At 32.6% G+C, this 25924-nt stretch overlaps 1 protein-coding gene across 17 annotated transcripts in view; it reads right to left on the bottom strand.

Moving 5' to 3' along the window:
- Window positions 1-25924, bottom strand: part of NBEA (neurobeachin) — a 702569-nt gene that overhangs the window by 555150 nt on the left and 121495 nt on the right. For 16 of the 17 annotated variants that reach the window (XM_074387836.1, XM_074387843.1, XM_074387839.1 and 13 more), the window contains exons 8-10: window positions 25004-25150; window positions 12197-12394; window positions 11469-11602 (exon numbers count right to left, since the gene is read on the bottom strand). In XM_074387836.1, the coding sequence (XP_074243937.1) occupies window positions 11469-11602; window positions 12197-12394; window positions 25004-25150 (479 nt within the window). Of the gene's footprint in view, window positions 1-11468; window positions 11603-12196; window positions 12395-25003; window positions 25151-25924 lie in introns of those variants that run through there. The other variant, XM_074387846.1, reaches the window with a different exon arrangement.

The raw sequence follows: 25924 nt of genomic DNA on the forward strand, positions 1-25924 counted from the left end.
ATATTCAAGTTGATGGTGATGACCAAATACCCTCAGTTGGTTACTACACATTCTATGAATGCAACAAATATTCACGTACACCTATAAATTTGGTAAAGTAATTTTATCAACAAAATAATTTTTCAAGAAAAGAAAAAAATACTCTTAAAAACAAGTATCACTGTTTTGTACTCCACAAATTGCTGTTAGATGATATAAAAAAATCTCCTGTTCTTTGCATATGAGTTGGCATAAAAAGTTCAAAAAAAAAGAGAAAGAAGAAAAAAGTTATGGAAACAAAATTGTTAATATCCTCCAAATTGTTTTCTCAAATCACTCAAGCATATTGTCATTCCTGCCATACTTGCCAAATGCAAAATGGAGATAAGCATGTTAAAAAAAAAAAAAACAAAAAACTTGCCCATCTTGAAAGCCATTAATAAATATTTAGATTGAATTTGTTTCCATGAAAATAAGTTCAAAAAATAATATATGTATTTTATCAGGATGGTTATGTCAATCCATTCACAAAAGCTGTCATATCATATTTAACACCCAGATTCAGAGTACACTTGCCCATTAATAAAGACATTGCAAAGGAAGTGTCTAAAAGAGATCAACTTCAACAACATTTTCACCATAAATACCACAGAAAATGCCAAGATAGAATTCAAAAATAATAAATAGCTACGATTTGTACAAAAATTAGGCTCTAATAATAGGCAGATGCTCATAATTCTGATGAGATATACAATCAGTAGAAAAATAGGACTCCTGCTATTCCCCCATGAGTTATTGAGGGCAAGGCACACGAAACTTCCCTCTAGGCCTTCCAGCAGCAATTCATACTACAAAACATTTCTGTATACATATTTCATTCAATGTTTTCAATCATAAAGTAATTCTGTTAAGGCAAACCTTTTAAGAGGTATAAAAAGTATAAAAAGTTCTATTGAACTTGGATGATCAAGGCCAGCATCTTTGGTCTGACATTAAATCTTCATTAAAGTTCCACCAAGACTTGCTGGAAGGGGTCACACCTGGTCCTATTTGCTACTGCAAAAGATACCAGAGGTACCAAGTCCTGTATCCCATTTCCAACTACAAAAATATTTGGCAGCAAATAAATTTATTTGACACTGAGACAATAGTATCAGACTTAATATCGGACTTCCACATTGATTTCAGAGGAACCAATCGGTCCTAAAGTTTTTACCCTTTGCTTCCTATTAGTACTCACCTACTAGAACTCCTTATGTTTCTAAACCTATTTAAGTCCAGGCTTCAACTATATTAATGATGTGCTAACCAGTGTACTTGGCTGAGTTACAAGTGGTACATACTAGACCCAAACTGCTGTGAGTTAGCTTTACTCCCAAAAGGACAATATATGCCCTCCTCTCCCTGGCAAAAATATTTTCTTCTTCCAACTGAGCCTTATTGTGACCTGCCCTCTAATTTCAGCTTGGATTTTCTCATAAACAATATCTGGAAATAACATAATTAAAGGTAAAGTTTTTGCTCATAACTTCTTTGTCAGAGAAGATATCAATCTCCTTTTTCCATCAGATAAGTAAGATCGCATTCAAGTACCTGACAACTATCCTCAATAAAGTCATGTCAAAATGATCCTGCAAAAGCCTTCCATGTTTCTAAATATTGGATCTATTAATAGTACCCATAGGCCACCAAGGGAGAGATCCTCAGTGACATCACCTGAATTACTATGTATGACAGTTGTACTAGGAGACACAAAAGTTACCTGTATGTTCTGGATATGGAACTGAATACTTTTTTTTTTAACTTTATATAGTACATGACCCCTACACTCTCTTGAGAAAATAATTTGAAGGTACCACCTCAGCATCAGGCAACTATTGAAAAGGGAGGATTGTGTTGTTCTAAAAACTGCACAGTGCAGAAAGAAACAAGCATCTGTACCCATACTTTAGAAATGGGTACTATTACTATTATAATAATATACTACTACTACTATTTCTATAGTGTGGATATCCACAGTATAGAAAATGTATCATTCAAGCCATGCTGTATGTCTTGACTCTTCCTGTAGAAAAATTATAAAACCACCATGAATTAAGTGAAAATAAAAAGTTCCAAAAGGCCCCTATCCCATGAAAGGATAGGTTATTATTAACCTATTGGAATTATTATTATAGATTACTATCATTAACCTATTGGAATTATTACTATAGGTTATTATTATAGGTCACTATTAACCTATTGGAACAGGTTAATAGTGAGTGACCTAACCAACCTTCTAGTATAAATATAACAAACGTGGCAGACTATTTTCTATTATTTCTATGTAGCTTAACAAATAAATTTATTCTAACCATCAAATGAGGAATATGTGCTTTCTTAGGTAAAAATATACCATCTATGCATTCTATATGAGACAAAATATCCACACTTTTATTAGTATACTATACACATTTTTATTTAATATACTATGAAAAAAGCCGCCAAACTACAGCAGACCAAAAACTGAGATTTGTTATTATTTACCATTTAGTTTTAAATGAAACACTTTCTCTTTAAAGCTTACATATTGGGATTTTGGTTTATTGAATGAATATTCAAGTCTCTGCCTTTTAACAGTGAATGATAACTCTAGGTTGTATAATCTGCTACTTTATACTAACTGTTGTTTTATGGTTCTATTCCCATTCCCTTGTGTATTACATTTTTAATTTTTACTTTCTTCAGTAAATCCAAAAGAAGGCACATAACCTGTTTTTAATTCAACAAGAGGAATTTTCTAAAGGAATTAGAAAAACATTCCTTGTTGTTTCCCACACCTGATTTTATATCAGAACCTTCAACAATGTCTGGCAAAAATATAAACTTTGGCCATCATCTCTAAATTCTGATTCTATTGTCTCAATGTCACCCTTACAGTATTCTGCTATTTCATAAAGAATAATTTTTTTACCTACATTTTTACCAAAATTTTCTTCTGAGTTCCTCCTAGTAGGTAATTTTTATAAGTCTGCTTGCCTCAAGTCTTCAGGATATGGGTTTCCTTCCTGTGCACTGTAATACTTTTTCATAAGTCCCATGGGAGATTGCACTATTATACCCAATTATTGACTTTCATCTCAATAAGAAGGTTGTAAATCCTTGCCCACAGCCAAAAGATTTGCATTCCATCCCACTTCCAGGATATATATTTTACAATCCATTCCCCTCACTGGAGTTGGACTTGGATGGTGATTCTTTGGCTAACAGATTGATTATGACATTCATCTTATTTGACCAGAAGCTACAAGAGCAATTGCATTGTTTAACTTAGACTCTTGCTCTTCTTTGTCACAAGAAAAACATATGCCATCTCACAGCTAATCTTTCAATCTAGGACCCAGAATGAGAAGACACAGGGAACAGAGCACAACCAGTCATGAGCAGAAAACTAACTTTTGTTGTTTTATGAGCTACCAGATTTTGAGGTTATTATTTACTATAGCTATAACTAGCAAATGCTGGATAATATAAATTCTATGCTGATAGGTTTCTCTGTGCTGATTATTAAAGAAGATCTGTACAAACAAGGTACTGGCCAATAAATAATTGGTCATTTGGTATACAGATTACCTATGGCTCTGCTTATTGCCCACTTGCATGATGGCAGACACTCCATCTCTATTCTGAAGCTGAAATCCGGACATAGTGCACAGAAAACTTCTTTATTCAGCAGACAGTAAGACTCCAAGATATCTTAAATATTCTGTTAAATCCTCTTCCTAATTTACTGACATTATAAATCCAAGGTCTGCAGAAAAATTCACAACCATACACTGTTGCTGAGACTGTCCCTATTTGTAGCACCTTGTATTTATCAATACATGTTCTAGAATGTCCCTGCTAGCATTTTCCATTCTTTGTCCTTATTGCTATATAAACAAATAGTGTTTGTTTGGAAAGACTACCAAGAAATGTGACTACAGAAAAGAAGTAAGCGTGACCAAATCAGATGCTGACTTTGTTCTGAGGCAACAAGAAACCAATGAATAATCACAGGTGTGAAATAATTAATTTGTATTTTAGAAAGATAACTCTTCCAGCCATTGAAAATTACTGGAAAGGGGCAACAACAATTACTGAATATATACTAGCTGAAGTAATTAATAATGGGAACTTAAACTAAGGCAGTAGCAATACGGACCGAGGGGAAAGGGTAGTTTTGTGAGGTATTTAAGAAGTAATATCAATAGTTTGTCATGATAGATTGTATATGAAAAATATAGGAACAGCTAATATTTTAATTATTCAAAGGGAGGAAAGTAACTGATGAGTTCTCTTGGGGTTCTAATTTAAGAGACTTCCTGGAGACAATATTCCTCAGTAACATTAGAAAGCCAAAGCAATAGAAATTGAGTAGAGAAGTTTATGAATTTTTATTTGAGTCATGTTAAGTTTGAGATATTTTCCACATGGAAATATTCCACTAATGGTTTGGGTGTATGAGCCTAAATTGAAGGCAAGCTAGAGAAAAAGCACTGGAAGTTGCCAGCCTAGGTAGTGAGACAGTGGACCTATAAATTTGAGTATCACTAGAAACAAAAGCCAGTAAAATTACAGTACTAAATTAACTAGAATCTCCTTAGTATGCTTTATTAAATCTTTTCTCGAAAATTTCATTCACTACATGCTACGGTCATCAATCTCACCCCTGGGAGTAAAAAGAAGAGGGATTAAACACTTGTGACAATCAGTATCATAGCTAACTTCTGTTAAAAGTATTCTGGGTTTCTGAGGATAAATTATGAATGTTCAGGCATGTGGCAACATTCTTTGTAAAGGAAAATAACATTTATTTCAGTTTTGGACTGATACCATTATACCTTTACAACTTTCATAAAATCAAAATAAGTGAAGTAAGGTAACGTAAGACAGTTAAAAGAAATAAAATCTATGGCATGAGTAAAATAACAATACTCCTATCAGATGTTAAGACTGCAAAAGTAAAGAGAACAGAATGTAGACATGCAGACTAGAACAAAATTAAGGCAACAAATTTAGTGAAGATGTGTTCATGATTGCCAGAATTTCTGCAAGGAAGAATCTGTAGTTGACCTTATTGCCAAAAAGATGCCTTTTTTCCACAGTGGGAAAGAGAGAGTAAAGGGTCAGATAAAGCAGAAACGTTGTATAAAACAAAGGAAAATTTACAGAGAAATATTAAATGTTGAAAACTAAACAACACAAAGTATTATAGCATTAAAAAGTGGCAGTCGCTAAGTTTAAAAAGAAGAAAAAGCTATATGAAATTTAAATGTAATATTTCCCAATGTTTCAGACAGAATAATGTATTTTACTTTTTAGTACTTACAAATTAATTTGCATTTACTTTACTTAAATCTCACTTACCAAATTACTTCATTTTTCTCCTCTAATAAGTAGTATTAGTATAAGTACATCAAATATATTTTTTATGTCTGTATTTCACTTCAAAAATGTTTTCAGTACCAATTTCATAATTTTTTTTTTTTTTTTTTGAGATGGAATCTTGCTCTGTTGCCGGGCTGGAGTGCAGTGGCACAATCTTGGCTCACTGCAACCTCCACCTCCCAGATTCAAGTGATTCTCCTGCCTCAGCCTTCCAAGTAGCTGGGACTACGAGGTATGCACTATCATGCCCAACTAATTTTTGTTTTTAGTAGAGACAGGGTTTCACCATGTTGGCCAGAATGGTCTTGATCTCTTGACCTCATGATCCTCTGTCTCAGCCTCCCAAAGTGCTGGGATTATAGGCAGAAGCCACTGTGCCAGCCCAATTTATTAATTTTTTTTTTTTTTTTTTGTTTTGAGACAGAGTTTCGCTCCTGTTACCCAGGCTGGAGTGCAATGGCCCAATCTCGGCTCACCGCAACCTCCACCTCCTGGGTTCAGGCAATTCTCCTGCCTCAGCCTCCTGAGTAGCTGGGATTATAGGCACATGCCACTATGCCCAGCTAATTTTTTTATATTTTTAGTAGAGACGGGGTTTCACTATGTTGACCAGGATGGTCTCGATCTCTTGACCTCCTGATCCACCCACCTCGGCCTCCCAAAGTGCTGGGATTACAGGCATAAACCACTGCGCCTGGCCCAATTTATTAATTTTTTTAACAGCAAACAAAGAAATATGAATCTTAAGACATGCTACTGGTATATTCTTTCTGAAAAATCTAAAGTAAATATAACTATGTAACCTATAGCCTGATACAAATGTTTTAAATGTTTTTAGCAACTAAGTTAATAATTATATTCTATATATAAGAACAACCACCTCCATAAGATAAACAATATTATAAACAGGTACTAATTTTAATTATTTTGCCTATTAAAAGAATCAAATACTATTTTTAAGTCAGATTAAGTTGGATTGAGTATGTAATAAAATTTTAACACTGTATATATATAAAATAGACATTTTTCTGAACTAAAAATCAGAAAATACGGTCAGATAAAGAATTTTCATGTCACTTCTAAGTGTATGAGGAAATATGGTTAAGGCAGTTAGAAACTGAAATATTTAAATTTTCCAGGTAATTCTGTAGCTTTACATATTTCAAAAGTGCTAATAAGAACATTAGAATGAAATATTTAATTATTAAGGGGTTGCTTAATTATTAAAGTGGCTGTAAAATTCACGTTAATTATTGGAATAACTGATTAATTAGCAAGATAATATTGAGAAAAAAATAAATTGTGATTTAAGTTCACTAAAACTGAGTCATAAATATTCATACTACAAGAGGACTGTTAATATGGTAAGATTGTTGATATAAATGCTTTACGGGATTCTCTAAACATTTTAATATCTTACATTCCATCATTCTAGCAAACAAACTATTTATTGTAATTTAAAAAAACACTTTTCCTAGAAAAGTATTCATATACTTAAGAGAATTTATTTAAATTATCACTTGAGATTTTTTACATTATAAAAATTATCATAGTTTATAATAACATTAAAATTAAGTTTTAATTTAAAAATTGCATCTAACCAATAGACTACTACTCACTGAAGAAATTAAAAAGAAAACTCATTAAATGCTAACTATGTACCAGACACTGTGACAGATAGTTTACATGTCTTATTTTAATTCATATTACAATCAGATAAAGATGGCACTTATTAAAATCACTCCACGGCATGCAAAAGTGATTCTCAGAGTGGTCCACAGAAGGTTAGAGTAAGGGCTCTAGAGTCCGGCTTTCAGGATTGGAACCCTGGTTCTGCCACTTATGTCTCTGTGATCTTGAAGAAGTTATTCAATGTTTCTCTTCTTCATCAGCAGATAATTAGATGAGAAAACATGACTGACAAAATTCAAATACACAGAGATTTAAAAAACAAAACAGTGGCTATCAGGGAAAACGGCAGCAGGATTTGGAAGTGGGGAGATGTAGGTTAGAGGAAATAAAGTACCAGTTAACCTACCTACATATAATGTACAACATGAGGACTATAGGTCACAAAAGTATATTTTATGTGATTTATAATAAGTACATTATAGCTGCTTCCCTCCCCCCAAAAATAGATAAATATGTGAGATGACAGACATGTTACTTTGTTTCACTATAGTAACCTTTTTACCATCTGTATGTATTCCATAACATCATGTTGTATTCCTTAAACATACAGAATAAAACTTATTTTTAAAAAATAAGTGACTAGCACATAGTAAATATTCAATAAATGTCATATACCACTACTACACACCCATGAACATCCCATCACCTAACACCAGATAGTGTAAAACAGAACAGGGATTTAAGCCCAAATTTGTCTTCTACCAAAAGAACACTTATGCAGTGTATCACATTGGTCTCTAATGAAACTATTCTCTTGGTGTATTTTTAATTGTTTAATATACAAAACTCAATTTATACCTTGTTCCAGAAGACATAAATTTTTTTCAAAGCAAAGTTGTCTTAGGTCGCACAATGAGGAAGGTTTTATTTTGTACCGCCTATGTAATTACCCATGTTCTTAAAAAACTAACGATGTAAGAATAGTATGTACTCAATACAAAGACGTAGGTACTCAATAATATGTACTCAATAAGAATGATATGTACTCAATGTATATAATCATCCAATTCAAAGGAAAATAAATTTCTATTTAATTTCTTGAGTCAATTCAGACACAAAATTCAAAAGCCATGATACTTCGGGGATTGAGTTATGCTCAAAAAATTAATCACATACACAAAGTTGCACTAGTAATAAATACTAAATTCAAGATTTGAACCCAAGTTTGTCTGACTTGAAAGTCCACATAAATAATGACTATAATAAGTGGCCTTCATAATTTAAAAAGCCACAAAAGTTATCCAGCAAAAGTAAAAACATCCTTGAAAACTCCAGAAAATAAGATTATTCCTTCAATAATTCTGGGGATTTTTGTGATACAGGGTCTCACTCTGTTACCCAGGCTGGAGAGCAATAGTATGATCACAGGTGATGGCAAACTCTGCCTCTTGGGTTCAAGTGAACCTCCCACCTCCACCTCCCCAGTAGGTAGGGCTACAGGCACGTGCCACCATGCCTAGCTAATTTTTTCTATTTTTTTATAGCAATGGGGTTTTGTCATGTTGTCCAGGCTGGTCTCGAAATTCTGGACTCTAGCAATTAACCAGTTTCAGCCTCCCAAAGTGCTGGGATTACAGGCGTGAGCCACCACCCCCAGCGAGTAATTTTTTTTTTTTAATTCTAAATCCCCTATATAAAGTAAAAACTCATCAAAGTTAATAAAAACAGTGTGGTAGTGCCAACAGACGTAAGGCTTACAGAAACACTGAAAAGTTTCATTAAAAGGTACTACTTAGTAGAGAAAGTGGAAGATAAAATGCTTCAGCTTGAAACACAGAGGGCAGAGAAGTAACTTATATTTGAGCTTAGCTCCATTTCTTAAAAATGTAATTAAAAATTAGACAGTACTGCAACTTTCAGTTATCTATTTGCTATGCAAACAGATTTCCAAAAAAGAGTATATTAAATTTTCTCTGGAAGATTTAAAACTTCAAATTGATTATCTTTCATCTGGAACTATTTATGATTGACTAACAAAAAGATAATGAATCCTATTTCAAGGTCCTATTCATCTATATGAACTGATGATATAGCCATAAAACATAAAATTCTACAACCCCTGAATAGCCATTAATCTGTATTTTTCAAGTAGAAGAAGAAATTCCACTTAACATCTTGCAAAATGAAAGAGTATTTCACTGATGCCCATACTTTTCTATAATGGTCCCCTATAAAACATTAAATACCAAAAGACTGTATTACGGATTCACACAATTTTCTGTACCAAAGAGCAAATCTCAGATATTAAGGACATTGAAATTATGAAAAAGTAATAGATAAGAATTCAAAATAGCACATAACTAAATCACAGGGTAGACTGGAACTGAGCATGTCTTATATTTAAAGAGAAGAGTAGCATTTTTCTTATTGTACGTTTTCTATTTATTGGCTAAACTATAAAAAGGATCAGACATAGTGGCTCATGCCTGTAATCTCAGCACTTTGCGAGGCCGAGGCAGTGAATTATTTGAGGTCAGGAGTTTGAGACCAACCTGACCAACGTGGTGAAACCCTGTCTCTACTAAAAATACAAAAATTAGCTAAGCGTGGTGGTGGACGTCTGAAATCCCAGCTACTTGGGAGACTAATGCAGGAGAATCCAGGAAGCAGAGGTTGCAGTGAGCCAAGAGATCACACCACTGCACTCCAGCCTGGGCAACAGAGTAAGACTCCATCTCAAATAAAAAGTAAATAAATAAACTAAAGACATCACACACATCACTGAAAAGGTTAGAATTAGTTAACACAGGGAAAAGGTAGAATGAATGATATAAAAGAACTGAAATCAAAATGAAAATAGGTATGCTTACTCCTTGCACTGTCTTTTATCTCCATGATGAACTAAATACAATTTATATATCAAAATGTAATATAAATATTAAATAAGTTTTGAAGAAAGACAGTAAAAAGTAACCATGTGTCTTGAATGAATTAACCAGATAACCTGTTACATATGGTTTTGGCAATAATATTTGATAATATATGTATTTTATTTCATAAGAAATATTTAAATTATACATGGATTTTTCTACTGGCTACTTCATCTACAACTTCTTTTCATAGTACTGACTAGATTTTGAATTACTGATTATAAAGTGTCCTAGTTCACTGAGATGATAAATAGCAAAACATTTTGAATTGAAATACAGGACTGAAATTTAAAGTTCAATTTTTCCACTAAGCTGATCTGCTTCCATTTAGATTATTTAAGATCTCACAAGCAAAATAGTATCATGGCAGGACATAACCTCAGGATTCCTTTTCACTTCAAAGCTTTTTACTTTCAAAATTCCAATCTTTACACTACATTGATATAAAAGAAAGCAAGACCCATACATGGGAAGTGAATGTTATAAATGTACAAATCTTAAATCTATACTTAGATTTACACTTTATAAAAAGATGTTCCAAAAACAAAAATAATACTATTAGAAACATTAAATGGAATTTTATTAATAGCTTAGATATTATGAGAAAAATAATGTATTACATTTCACTGTGCCTTAAATTTTTCCCATACCTTCATTCACTAGATTTGTCATCAATTCAAAATTGAATAACCCATAAAAGAGCTCATGTATATGTATATATACTAACAAAGTACTACTGTTACTTTTGTAAAAAAAATTAATGCGTATCTATATAACTTGTCCGTTAAAATCCCCAAGCATGGCAATATATGTAGTCAAAATAGTTACTACAATTCATTTTCAAATTCTTGTATACATAACTCTAAGATATAATATTAAATTAGAGCATGGGACATAACTTTTTTTTTAATGAAAGGGAAACTATAAAAAATGCACATGACATCACACTCATTAGAAGAGATTTAATATTTACATAAACATGGATTTGCCACTGGTTAGATTTGGGTCCTCAGACATAAGCTACATATAAGTAAGGGCTGATGTAAATTAATATTATGCTAGACTTATGCCATGACAAAAACATTATAAAATAATGCCACTTTAAGATATAAATTATATAGTTGCTAATAAACATTATTCTTGTGAATTATTTTACCCTAGTAATTTTCTTCAACCTGACAGGGTTTTATGGCCAATCCAAACCATGAATATTTGCGAAGGATAAGGTCAGGATTAATATTTTTCCCTCAACTACATATTATACTCACTATGCTATATTTGGTAAGAATTTTCTATTTATTATTAAGAAAGGTATTTCTTTATGATCTAGCAACCTAGATGTCAAGGGTTGCTTCATTTACTATGTTAATATCTATCTGCATTAGTTCTAAAAAACTTTTACTAGCACTTTAAAGACAGAACCCAAATAATGTAATACATTTACACAGCACTGAGTACATCACACATAATCTAAGTGTATATAAAATATCAGCAATTGTACATGCAAAGAAAACTTACCAGACAGTTGTTTCCACTTGACTGTCATTGAGCTGCCGATTATCCAATTGGGCAAAAAGTGGAAAAAGCACTTGAATCCCTCCAATTGAATGAATTGCACTATGAATTGAATGTGTTACTATAGCTTTCACATCCTACATTCAAAAACAAAAATGTTTAATTAAACTTCTATAGAATATTTTCATCACTATTTCCTTGTTCCAAATACCTTTATAAGATAATTAAATAACATAGTTGGACATTTTTAAGCCTTCAATTATAATTTTTATACACACATAAGACAAAAAAGTGAATTTCTTTGCTAATCACTTTTAAATTTCAAACCTTAGGTCGAAATATTCTTACACTAAAAATATAAAGTTAAAAGCACACATTATTTTAAAATCAGAAATACCATTGATAGATTTAAAGACAAGTAATTTTAATGTTAGAGAATATCAGTAATACATTCTTAAAGCAAAGTATGTTTTTTTATCTAACAACTAACTTAGTTAATTGATTTTATTTCAAAGAACATTAGATAATAGACATGACTGATTTCCTACTAAGGAGACAAGGCCAGGGTAGAGTATATTGCTACAGAAAAGATAGATGTTTAAAGTTTCACTTAAACTGCAAAAGCCAAATAAGAAAAAAAAATCACAGATTTATAGATGAGCAATATTTGATACATAAAGATACTGCCAAATGCTGACAAGAACATGAAAACAAAGCCACAATTCACTCACCTGGAGCATTAGAGCATGTGGGGAATGAACAAAAATGGATGCATTTTCTTTTGGTGATGATTCCAGGCAGAGCTGAGCATCAGTGGCCTTAGCATTATATGTAAAGGCAATGCTACTCGCAAGTTTCCCATCATACAAAACCTGTTTATGATGTTCTGCCAAATGAATATCACTCTCAGATTTAAACTTGAAGGTACTCTGAAAAAATAAAACTAAGGTAAACACTCTTTGTAAAAGCAACAATTGAAACTCAAAAGTTTTAAAGCAGAGAAACATTTACAGTAATAAACTACTTGTGTACCTTTCATGTGTCAGGGACTATTCAGTGGTGTTACTCAGTTATTCTTACTTCAATTCAATGAGAGTTAAGTTTTATTATGCTAATAAAGATACTCAGATTCTTCACTTCCTAATGTTAAGTTTTTTATTACTGGCAAAATAATTTCATTAGAAAAAAATCAAACCTCATATTAAACATAAATAGAATTTTACCTGAATATATCATAGCATAAGTTTAATTTTTCTTGTTAACACTTTAAAAAGTATTTATGTAAATAAACAGTGCCTGGCACATGAATTACCTATAGAGAAAAATGAATATCATCTGAGGTTGTAAAAAAATTAACATGCAAAAATATTCATCTTTACTAAAAAGTCAATCAACCTATAAAATGCCAATGATACTCAACAATAATATCACAATATATGTACTAAACTCAGAAGTTCATTAATACATGTTATTACTTTTTATGGAAGACAGTATCTAAACATAAGCCAGATGTAACAAGAAAAGTATTGTTAGACGTGGTTAAAATTGCTTTGCAGATATGAAACTAATAATGATAAATAATATTTAACCTTTGCAATAATCACAATATCAGGATTTCTATTACTTTACTTTATAACTCTGAAAACTGTATGTTATAGAAATTAAGATGTAGAAGGGAAAGGACCAGCACGTAATTCTAAGTTTTCTGATTTATAGTCCATATTCAATGTATCGACAGTGAAATCATCTTATAATCTGACCCTGTCACTAATTATTTTTTCGATGCTTAGGAAATCATTTAGCTGATGTGTCTCCAATTTTCTTACTCTAATGTTATAATGAGGTCAAATCAAATGCCCCAAACTCAAGTTCTTATGGGAAGCACACAGATACATACATAAGATATGCATATAAGTGAACTGGGCCAGATGGGGACTTCCTCAAACTAGAGAATGTATGTCCTTCCTAAAAGTGGCCCCTACTCCTCAGCTCAAATGAATTGTTCAGTGTTGCTAGTTCTTCCATATTTTTTCAGGAAAAACATAAAATCTGAATTTTTATCTAAAATCACTACATTTTAAAATTTAATTCAAACATTTTAACACTGTGCAAGGAAACATGTCAGATTTTCCTTCTGGACTAGTGTGTAGACACTATCTAATACAAAATGATGCACCAATTATTATTAGGCATGTACAAGGGCAGTATGCATAATTTAAAATTTGTGTATGCTGTATCTGAAGGATTTCATTGATTATTCTTTATTTGAATGAGGAGGGTAGTGTTACCACTATAATGCTTAAGAACTCAGCACACCTGCATTTTAAAAAAACAGTAACTGAATTAAATTACTGCAAGGTATGTTATGTTGTTAAACACTGAAATCAGCTTTCTGCGTCTACATTTTACCGCTGCTGAAACATTTGTACATCCCATTGTCTAGAACAAAAAACTCTTGCTTTCATTTTGTTCATACTGCTTACACAGGAATTAACAAGTTTTAATATATTCTCTTAAAAGGTTTAAAATCATGTTGTGGAAATGTAGGATGTCTAATAAAACCTACTGTTATTTGGAAAAACATTGATCTTATTTTATCTGAGTCCATGATAAAAAGACCACACTCTACTCTGGCTTGTAGGAGGAAAATAAGTTCATATAATAATTAATTGAATCTAACACCTTCAGTTTTAAAACTGTATAATGTAATTAAAATAACTATAAACACAGAATCCACTAAATAAAGATAATTTTCTAATCTTCCCTTATTTGTAGTATTAGGTTATTTCTATGTCTTTAAAATGAAATATAAAGGTGGATATGCACAACGGCTAACATCCATCTGTAATCTCGGCATTTCAAGAGGCCAAGGAGTTTGAAATCAGCCTGGGCAACACAGAGACAGACCCCATCTCTACTAATTAAAAATTAGCCAAGGATGGTGTCACACGTCTGTAGTCCCAGCTACTCAGGAGGCTGAGGCAGAAGGTTCACTGAGCCCAGGATTTTGAGGCCACAATGAGCCAGGATCATGCCACTGCATTCCTGCCTTGGTGACAGAGGGAGACCCTGACTCTAAAAAAAATTTAAAAAGAAAAAATTTTATATGAAAGTATAAGCTATTATATAAATATCAATATTTATTATATTATTTCTTTCAGAAGGTTTTTCAGAAGAATTATTATATAAAAACTATGAATAAGACAGGGATGAGAATGAGGAGTGACTGCAAATAGGCAGGTGGGATCCTTCTGGGGTGAGAGAAATGTTCTAAAATTAAATTGTAGTGGTGTCCACACAACTTTGTAAGCTTATCAAAAATAATTGACTTCTACACTTAAAATCAATGAGTTGTACGGTATGTAAATTACACTTCAATAAAACTGTTATAATTATTTTAAAAGAAGAAAAGAAGGTATGAATATTTTGTGCTAATTACACTCAAATGAGTACAGCATGATGCATGCTTTTCAATATGGACCACTTCAGCGTAACAAAAAGGTGGTGGAAGCCAAGTTGTACTAAGCTAATGAAATAACTCCAGTGGTAACTGAATTCACAGAAACAAATGAAGAGATTCATAAATGATAAATCAGAAGATTAATATTACAAAATCTATAAACATATCCTGCATCTCCTTTCTTCTCTCAGCTTCTGTAAAAGGCAGAATTGTATGAAGTAATAATTATAACAATGTCATGTTGGGTTTGTAACATATATGGATATTTTATGTATAACAATAATATCACAAAAAAACAGAGAAAATAAATAGAGCTATATAAAGTAACATTTATATAACTTACTAGAATGAAGTTAGTATAAATCTGAAGCTGATTCCCGTGAGTTAATATGTACATGGTAAGCCTAGTGCAATCACTAAGGAAATACTTTTCAAATGAAAAAAAAAAATTACTTTAAAATTGAAAATGCTACATAAAAAATAAGCACATAATCCAAAGAAACCAGTAACAAAGAAATAAAGAAATAAACAGAATATGAGACACACAGCTAACAAAAAGCAAAATGGCAGATATCAATAATGACATTAAAGATGAATGAAATAACCAATCAAATCAAAAGGCAGAGAATGTCAGACTGGGTAATAAAATGAGATTCAATAACATATTGTTTATGGAATGTTTAAAGATAAAAACATATTTAATGTAAATAAAATAAATAAAATGGGAAAAATATCAAGAAACCACAAGAAAGCTGGAATGGCTGTGTTAATATCACACAAAATAGACTTTAAAGCAAGATATACTACTAGATATTAAAAAGACATTGCATAGTGATAAAAAGGACGATCCATCAGGAGAATATAGCAATTGTAAACATATGTGCACTTAACACAGAGCATTAAAATACTTGAAGAAATAAAGGGAGAAATAGACAAGTTAACAATAAAAATTGGGCACTTCAGTACTCAACTTGCCATTCATAAGATCAAGAAGAAAACTGAAGATTTGAACAAAAACCAAATGAAACTAACAGACATCTCTAGAACACACCACCCAAAAACAGCAGAATACACATTCTTCTAAAGTACACATAGCTGGGCTCAGTGGCTCATGCCTATCATACTAACACTTTGGGAAGCTGAAGTAGGAAGATCACTTGAGGTGAGGAGTTCAAAACTAACCTAGGCAACACAGCAAGACCTTGTTTCTACAAAAATTTAAAAATTAGGCACAGTGGCTTGTGCTGATAGTCCCAGCTACTCAGGAAACTGAGGCAGGAGGACCATTTGAGCCCAGGAGTCTAAGCCTACAGTGTGCTAGGACTGTACCACTGCACTCCAGCTTAGGTGACAGGAGAGACCCTGTTTCCAAAAACAAGTACACATAAAACGTTCTCCTAAATAGACCAAATTCAGGTCACAAAACAAACCTGAATAAATTTATGAAGACAGATATAATACAAAGTTTATTATCTGTCCAAACTGGAATATTAGAAATCAATTATATAAAGGAATTTGAGGAATTCACAAATATGTGGAAATAAACACATTCCTAAATAACCAATGTGTCAAAGAAGAAATAATCAAGAGAAATTATAAAATATATTGAGATGAATAAAGGCACAAATAGCAAAATATAAGCAATTAATGCACTTAGAAATTTATACCTGTAAATGTTTGTATTAAAAAAGAGGACTTCAAATCAACAACCAAACCTCTCACTGTATGATCCTGGAAGTAAAAAGCAAATGAAGCATAAAACATACAGAAAAGAAAAAAATAAAAAGAATTATAGAAGAACTTAATGAAATAAAGAATAAGAAAACAACTGTGAAAACACAAGGAAATCAAAAGCCAGTTCTTTGAAAAGATCAACACTACTAACAAGCCTGTACCTAGACTGATTAACATGTTAATATCTCAACAGACACACAGAACATATTTGACAGAATCTATCACTTTTTATGATAGAAAGCACTGAACAAACTAGGAGTAAAATAGAACTTCTATCTACTGAAAAAAGGATCTGTAAAAAAACCTACAGCTAACAACATAGTGTAATTTGTTGCAGGATGTCAGAGCCTAAGAAGGGTAGGAAGGGTAGGTAGAAGAGCTGCCCAGTTAACGTCAGAATTCTAAGAAAGTGATAAGCATCATCTGAAACAAGGATGAGGCAAGTGGGTTGTGCCTTGACGTGAAGTTCCTGAGTAGGTGAGAGGTAAGGAAGGTTATATACGCTAAACACTTCTCTGTGTATCCCCCTACACAGAGAAGGATGTGAAGGCATCTGCCTGAGAGAAGATGGCAAACCATGGGAGGCAGGTGGATCTAGAGTGAGTGCTGAAAATCCTTAATTTGGTATGTGGCTTGGCATGTAGGAGGCTGGGCAGGCAGAGGAGGGCATCCTCATGGTGAAAGGTTGTCTGGCTCAGGCTGTTGTAGCCTGAGGAAGATGAGAGAACATTCACAAAGGGAAGCAACCAGGCCAGGAAAGGCACAACACCAGCAGGACAGGGAGCACACTGCCTAAGGGAGTGAGCCCGGATGGGGTGTCAAGAGTTCTAGAGAGAGGGTAGCATCTGAATAAGAGGGCTACCCAGCAGGAGGTAAAGACAACTGGAGCTGCAGAAGGATGGGGAAGGCATCAGTTCAACAGCCTAGTTTAGTGTATTGTGCTAGAACTGAGGAAGGTTTAAGAAGGCATTCATGAGGGGGTGGGAGGTAGCCAGAAAAGGAGCCAACACCTGCCTCAGGTGAAGAGGGCATCCATATGGAAAATGAAGGGAAGACTGAGAAACTGATTCATCATAATGTAAATGCAGTAAACTGGATCTTTTCATTATAAAAGACATTATGTAACAATTAGCAAAATTTTAATGGAGTCTGAGAATTAAATGGTAGTAACACATCTATGCTGATCTCTTGATTTTATATTACACAATAACTATGTAAAAGAATGTTTCTGTTTGGAGGAACATAATATTGAGGATTGATGGAGCATCATGTCAGTAGTTACTCTCATGGCTCAGGAAAAAAAAACTGATTGGCATTGTGCGTGTAGCTTTTCTGTAAAGTTTATTTTACTTTTAAATTTTAAAATGAGAGAAATAAAGGAAATAAAGATTTAAGAGAAAGTGAAATAAGAGAAGTGATTTAAGAGACATATTAAAGATAAAGTAAATAAACATGCATAGTCAAGTCTCTGGAGAAGAAAATCAAAACAAGGAAATAGAAATTCTAAAAGTACAGTATAAGAACAATTTCTTAAAATATGAAAAGATACAAACTACATATTAAAGTGTACACCATACCTGAAAAATTAACTCAGAATAACCAACACCAAGACACATCTAGCAAAATTACTAATTCAAGGAAAAAGGGGAAAAAATCCTTTAACATCTAAAAAGACTAAGTACCTTGTAACAGAGAAGATATTACACTGTAAACAGACTTTCAATACCAATACTTCATGCCAGAGAAAAGTTAGTAGTATATTTAAGACATCCAAAGAAAGAAAATGTAAGTGAGGGATTTTATAGCCAGGCAAAATGACTTTCAAGCATAAAAAGTCTCCTTACAAACTAGTATCAAAATGCATTTATCAAGAAATACTATTTCCATGAACTCTTCCTGAGGAATCTACTACAGAAAGAACTAAAACACAGATAGACAAAACACATCAATAAAAGGAAATATTATAAGCCTAAAACACACAGGTACATATAGAACTATGACTAAATAAGAGTTGAGAGAGAATGGTATGTAATAACTGTATGTGCTCACAATGTAGGTAACACCTTGTTTACTGGGTCTGCCATGATAAAGAACAGAGTCTTGATGGCTTAAACAAAAGTTTATTTTCTCACAGTTCTGGAGGCTGTTAAGTCTGACATATGGGTGTTAGTAGGGTGTTCTTCTGCAGATTTGCTCCTTCTCTTCCCTGTGTCTTCACATGGTCTTCCCATTGTGTGTGCCTGTGTCCTACTTTCCTCCTCTCTATAAGGATACTACTAATATTGCATTAGGGACCAATAACCAAAATGACCTCGCTTAATCTTATAACCTCTTTAAAGACCCTATCTCCAAAAACAGTCACATTACAGGCTGCTGAGGGTTAGAATCTTAGGGGAACAGAATTCACCTTATAACATACCTCAACTATTTTTAAAATGGCAAGAGGAAGAATGAAAAGAGCATATGCATAAACAAATTAATTGCTTTCAGTGACTATAACAATTGGGCATTATTGGTATTGTCATTGAGACTGTTCTTTATGTATGATTATGGGAGTTTGTAGTCTATAACCCTGGGTGTACTTGACAATTAGCATCCTCAGTGCAGAGGAAAAGAGATTTAACTTCAAGTAGGTCAAGTTAAAACACCACACTCTCCTGCTTTTCTTCCCTTACTCCTTGCTCTCCTTGTCATTTGCCTTTGCTGGTTTCTCTGCATCTCCTCAACCTGCAAAAACTGGCTTTCCCAGGTACTCATTTCTCAGTTATCTTTTCTTTGAACACACTTCATTGGTACCTAAATCCAGCCCTTTACCTTTAAATCCTGTCCATATCCTGCCAATGCCAAATTCCTATCTCCGAGCTAGATGTCGCCTCTAAACTCCAGACTTATTTCATTATTCCATTTAGACGTCTAACAGGCATCCCAAACAACTATGCTCATAACCTATGTCCACAACCAAATTCTTGATCTTCTCTGTCAAACCTTATTTCTTCATAGCCTTCTCCACCTCAGTAAACGACAACTCTATCAGCTCAGTTGGTCAAGCTAAAATTCATGGGATTACTTACTCCTCTAGGTCCTCTCTTGCTCCCTTACCCCATATTCCCAGTGACAGAAAATCCTACTGGCACTACCTCCGAAGTATATCTAAAAGCTGACCTTTTGGAGTTTTAGATATTTTAGATATGCTTTATCCAAAATCTAATTGAGTTTGAATACTTTCCAGAGCTCTTCACTAAATAACTGTAACAGCTCCCTAACCAGTCCCCTATTTCCACCTTTTCCCCCTATTTGCCATAGTAACCAGAGTGATCCTTTTAAAATTGGTATCAGGACAGGACACTCAAAACTTTTCAATGGCTGTCCCTCTCACTCAAGAGCAAAAACAAAGTCCTAACAATCCTCTGAAAGCATACAGTTGCTCTCTGAATTAATCTTCTTTGACTCTCCCCTTGTTCCTTCTGTGCCAGTCACAGGAAAACATAGTCACAGTGTTCTTTAATCTGTGAAGTAAGCTTCTGCTAATGGCCTTTATTCTTGCTCTGGCATTTGCCCTTAAAACTCTTCTCCAGATATCCAGTTGGCTAGCATCAACTTCCATCTTTTTTACCTGCTTTGAGTGTCTCATGGCTCTTATCACCATATAGACAATATTTTTCTTTTATCTGTCTTCTCCCATGGTACTGCACACCCTACTTCCCCAACATAAAGGCAGGGATTTTTGTTGGTTTCATTTAATTGTTATATCCCAAGCAGATAGAACAATGCCCAATTGTTTAATGAAAGAATGAATGGATCAATTAGTGAAGGCTATTTATTTGTATTTAGTTTACCTTATCTGTAGTAGCTAACATTGATTTATTTTGTTTCTCCTTTCAATTGAGCCTTTGTTATCTTTAATTTGAAAGAGGGGTATATAGCATATGCTGTGGGTAAATGAAATATTGGATACATATTTACCTAACATTCAAGAAAAAATATGGAATTTTGACTTTGTTAATTTTGTTTTAGCCATTGAATTGCAGTCAACATCATTCTATCAAGACACGTAAAATACAGGAACTTTCAACTACATAGGTGTATTTATAGCTTCTCCCCAAATCTTTCTGCTAAGTTGTCATATGTATTACATTTATATAATTCTAATGATACAGGTTTTCTTCTTCAGTAATGACAGTCAAGTAACAACAAATATCTTAATTTTCTTTCAAAAGACCTAAAGAATATTTTTGCTGGATAAAGAATGCTAGATTGGTACATTTTTTTCTTCCTTTGAGAGCTTTAAGAATTTTGTTACACCTCTATAGCTTCCATGCTTTCTGAGGGGATGTGTATAGATATTCAAATTATTGTTCTATCAATTATTGTTCTTATCAATGTCTTGTTTTCCTCTGCCTGTGTTCATGATGTTTTCTTTATCTTCGGTTTTCCACACTTTGACTGTAATATGCCTACTTTGGTTATCTTTGAATTTATTTTCTTCAGTCTACAAACATAAGCTTTTTACCAAATCTGAGAAGTTTTCTATCATAATTTATTCAAATATTTTTTCTGGCTCTTTCTCTTATACTGTGCTCATTAGACATTTCAAAATTGCCCCATACATCTCTGGGATTCTATTTTTTACCCCAATCTTTCATAACACTCTTCAAAATTTCTATCAATCTATATTCAAGTTCATTTACTTCTCTATTATATTAATTCTGCTCATAAGCCCATAAAGCTTATTTTTAATTGACATATTTTTCACTTCTAGAATTGTCATCTGATTTTGTTGTATTTCATAGCTGATACTTTCTATCTTTTAATTCATTATAAGTAAATTTTATTCTACCTAACTAGTTATAATGGACCACATGTGATATTTCCAACATGTGGTTTATCTTAGAGTTGGTATATGATGATTTTCTCTTCCCTCGAGAATGAGTCACATTTCCCTGACTGTTTTTAGAATAAGTACTTTTGTTTTATATGCTAAATAGCGGGACTATTACTCTGTAGAGATAATATTGTTTTGAAATGTATTGATATTTCTGTATTAGAGGATCATTCTACTTGTTTAGATACAATTATAGACTCTCATGCCTCCTGTGTGCGATATTTCAGATTTCAGCTCAGTTTTGAAACCTAACTTATTATCTATTATCAGTTTGACATAATCATACATGACATCAGGGGTGAGCCAGAGATCTGGACTGAGTTTTTTGAAATGTGCAATTCAGAACCCTTTCAGGCTCTTTTCTGGGGTTACCCATCAATCTCCATACAGTGCTGGTTGCCCTAGAGCATCTGACCCTAACTTTTCTGAACAGAAAGTTTCCTATCAAAGAAAAAAATGGGGCTATCAGTCCATGCAGACTGACTGTTTCACATTTTGACTTCTAAAAGCCTGCCTGCCATAACCCTCAGATAGATGTTATCTGTATTATGTGCAGAGTTTACAAATGGTTATTTGTAAGAAGATCAGTTTGTTAGGAACTCACCCCTCCATATAACTATTGGAAATCCTCTAAAGTTATTCTTAATTTGGGGAGTTGTGTTACGCTTTTTCTCTTATCAATTAAAACTTTATTATGATATAGAGTAAATTATAAAAACGATTATGCTATCATTTTCATAAATGAAAGAGAGAACTCAAAGCTAAATTTTCAACTATCTGGCAATGAAGACTAATTGCTTGCCACATAGGGTCAACACAACAATGAGAAAATGTCTAGTAATAATTATAAAATATAAACTTTGTTAAAATCTGATTTGCAAGCTTATATCAAAGGGCCACCTGATATATAAGGTTTTATAATATTGAAGATATTAAAGAATACCAAATAGATATCCATGTAAACTTATCTGACAATAAATTTTACTATACTAATCTACAGTAAGACTTTCTGTATTTTAAATATTTTTCTGTATTCTGTATTTTATTTTCCAAACTGAATGGCTTATTAAGTTAATAAGTGATACCGTAAGTTATTTACTGTTTCCAGAAAATAATCAGGTACAGAATATTTACTGATAAGCTGCAATGCTCAAAACCAAACATTCCACAGAAGAAAAATTACCTAACAGTCCAGTGACCAACGGTCAAAATCATCTGTGACAGGCTCCATTGACTACATAATTTGATGACATTACTTGAAGGCAGAATTAACTTATTTTATTAATTTAGAACCCCCATTATGTTGACATGCCATCTATACTAAGCTCAGAATCATAAATATTGTCTGACCATTACAGTGAAAGAAAGTTCCATGTAACTTAAGGCAATAAATATAAATACTATGTTATTATACAACACTAAGTGATTTAAATTCCATCTGTGATTTATCCAAATGTCCACTAATTATTATATTCTCCACACCTTAAGCCCTCTACCCCTTCACTCACAGAAAGTAACTTTACCAAGATAATTGAGACTATAATGCGTGAATAACTCAGCTTTTCTTCTCAGAATACAATTTTGCATTCCTCCTTCCCTATATTCTGTGAATTTCTAAAGAAAACTTTTTAATATAAAAAATTTTTGCTGAAGCCTGTTATGGTAGCAATTGTACTTACAATATTTACAAATTGAGAAAATGCATGTACCTATGGAATTATCATCAACCCCCACAACAAGGAAAGTTGTTCGTTCTCAAAAAGCTGAGAACTTTCAAAACTTAACAAAATACTCTCTGATGTAATGCCCAAATTGACAGGTTTATTTCTTAAAAGTTCTGAGTTTAGGTACTCTACTGTGTGTTAAGACACTAAAGATATACTATGTCATATAAGTTATTTGTGTACACGATGACAAGGTTACTGCTCATTATCACTGTTGTTATACAAGAATGTGACAAGGAAGACATGAAAAGAATACTACAGAGTTTGCAAAGCTGTTCAGGACAAACTTTGCTCCTTTATGAATAGAAGAATTACAAAATTGCTCAACAGCCCTTTTCCTTGATGCTTCCAGGAAGCTCTCATCAATTCTGAAATTTCACATTAGCAATCATATTGTATTTATGATTTACACATTTGTATTTTCTTGATATTCTACCTTTTTATATTTCATTTGTCACTCTAATATCATTCTATTAGAGCTTAAAAAAGACACTTCAAGTATTTTATGAAACAACTCAAAGAAATAGGAAAAAATCAGGCAGCATATTAATAAAAAATGTGAATTACAAAAATATTCCTATGCAAGATCAACAATGGCAGAACCAGGATGCAAACCCAACAAAAACACCCATGAAAAAAAAAGTAGCTATACAAGAACAACATTTCTAGAGCTAGTAAAAAAAAATGATATGGAAAATATATGACAGCAAGTATTGTTACCTTGACATAAAAATAATAGCATTATTATTATTCAGTATTATTATGGTTATTAAAGTCACTGAGAACAAAAAGATCTTGCAATATGGGTAAAATCAAACTTTCTCCCTGTCTCTCTTTTTCTCTCTTTATATGTATATGACATAAAAATAAGAAGAGAAACAGCAATGCAAAAATACAAAGGCAAAAGAGGGAATATTTTTTAATGTTGACTATTCCCTTTCCATAACACAACCTTCACATTAATTATTTAAATTGAGTTTAATAAAAAAATAGCACTTCCATACAAGACAGGTACTCCTTCAGAATTATAAACACTTTGACTACAATTTGTAATTCTCTTTCAGTTCCAAGTAGTTTGAGACTTCACAATTCCCAATGTGATTTAAATAAAACCCTTATGTATTCCCCTAGCCAGGTGTCCTCCACATTTAAAACTAACTCACATATGTGCCTGCTATACCTTACCTAAAGTCTTTGTTTGTAAAGCTTAAAAAATAGAAATAATATGATAAATTAAATAGTTTTGCTAAATGAGTATACTCACTGCTGTACCTAATTCCTCACTTACTGCAATTAAAGCAAAAATACAAGCTAAAATTGAATAATTTCAGGTCCATGCAATATATTATCTTGGTTTCCTTCTAAATCTTCTCTCCAAGTTACCAGTAATATTAACATGTTTTTTATTATGTTCACTATGTAATATATATTTCAAAATTTTGTATTTCAAATACATTATGCAAAATAGTTTTATAAGATTATTTCAGAATTGTTAACAAAGGCATGTCATCATATTAGAAAATATGCTAAAGAATAAAAAAGTTTATAAAGAGAAAATAGTTGAGAAAAGAAGCAACTTTAAATCAAAAAGAAACATACAATAAAAACTGACTACATTCCAAAAAATAGAAATGATTCTTAAACCACATTGAGGAAATATTTTCACTAAAAATTATATTATACCATGTTTTACATCGAAAACTCTCCATAGAATTTATAAAATTACAGTTATTATTACCTTATATCCAGGTCCTAATTGATGAATTGCAAATATCTGTGCTGGGTTGAGCGCTTCACTGAACACATACACAGCACCGAGTTGACCACAGAATACCCTATTTGCATCAGCAGTTTCTGATGATCCAAGAAAGCACTTGTCATAGCTCTATTTTTAAAAGTCATAAAAAAAAATCAAATGCATTATTTTTAATGACAAAAAGGTTCAAATCCTTAAATCTGCCTTCATTATCATGAATAACTTAAAATACAATAACAGAAAAAAGCAACGATTAAGACTTTATTATTTAAATAACAAATGCCAGTCAAGTTTTTTGTGAAAAATGCTCAGTTACATGTTTTACATTTATGTTTAAGCAAACATAAACAATAACCACCTACTCAATTTTCAGACTTCCCACTTTTCAAATACTAAAGGCAAAAGAGCTTATAATTATTTATTTACAAAAGTTAAACTAATTTTAAAACTCTAGAGATTGATCTGAATCAGGGGAATGACTGTTCTACAATTCAATCATGAACACAAAGGGTCTAATTTTTTTCATCCTACTTTATTTTTGAAATTATGAATCTATTCCGCTATTTCTCCACTAAGTAAAAGACACAAAGAAAATCAATCCCTTCTCATATATCAGTAGGAATTACACAGAATTAAATAAACAATAACACTAAAATCTGCTGCTTAAAGCAGATGGTACAATGCTCTCCACATGAAGAATTCAGCACTGAAGAACCCAAAAGCTTAACAAGATCTCTCCTACTTCTATTTCTTATACCACACCCACCACACCAGGGAAAGCAATCATGGGTCAGTTCCCTTCCCCTACCCCCACAGGCTATTTCACACCTTAGAATGAATGAGCAAAAATTATATATGTAAGAAATGCCTTTGGTACTTCAATAAAGTAGCAAAAAAAAATTG

The sequence above is a fragment of the Saimiri boliviensis genome, chromosome 16 (genome assembly GCF_048565385.1).
Source record: "Saimiri boliviensis isolate mSaiBol1 chromosome 16, mSaiBol1.pri, whole genome shotgun sequence".
Lineage (NCBI taxonomy): Eukaryota > Metazoa > Chordata > Mammalia > Primates > Cebidae > Saimiri > Saimiri boliviensis.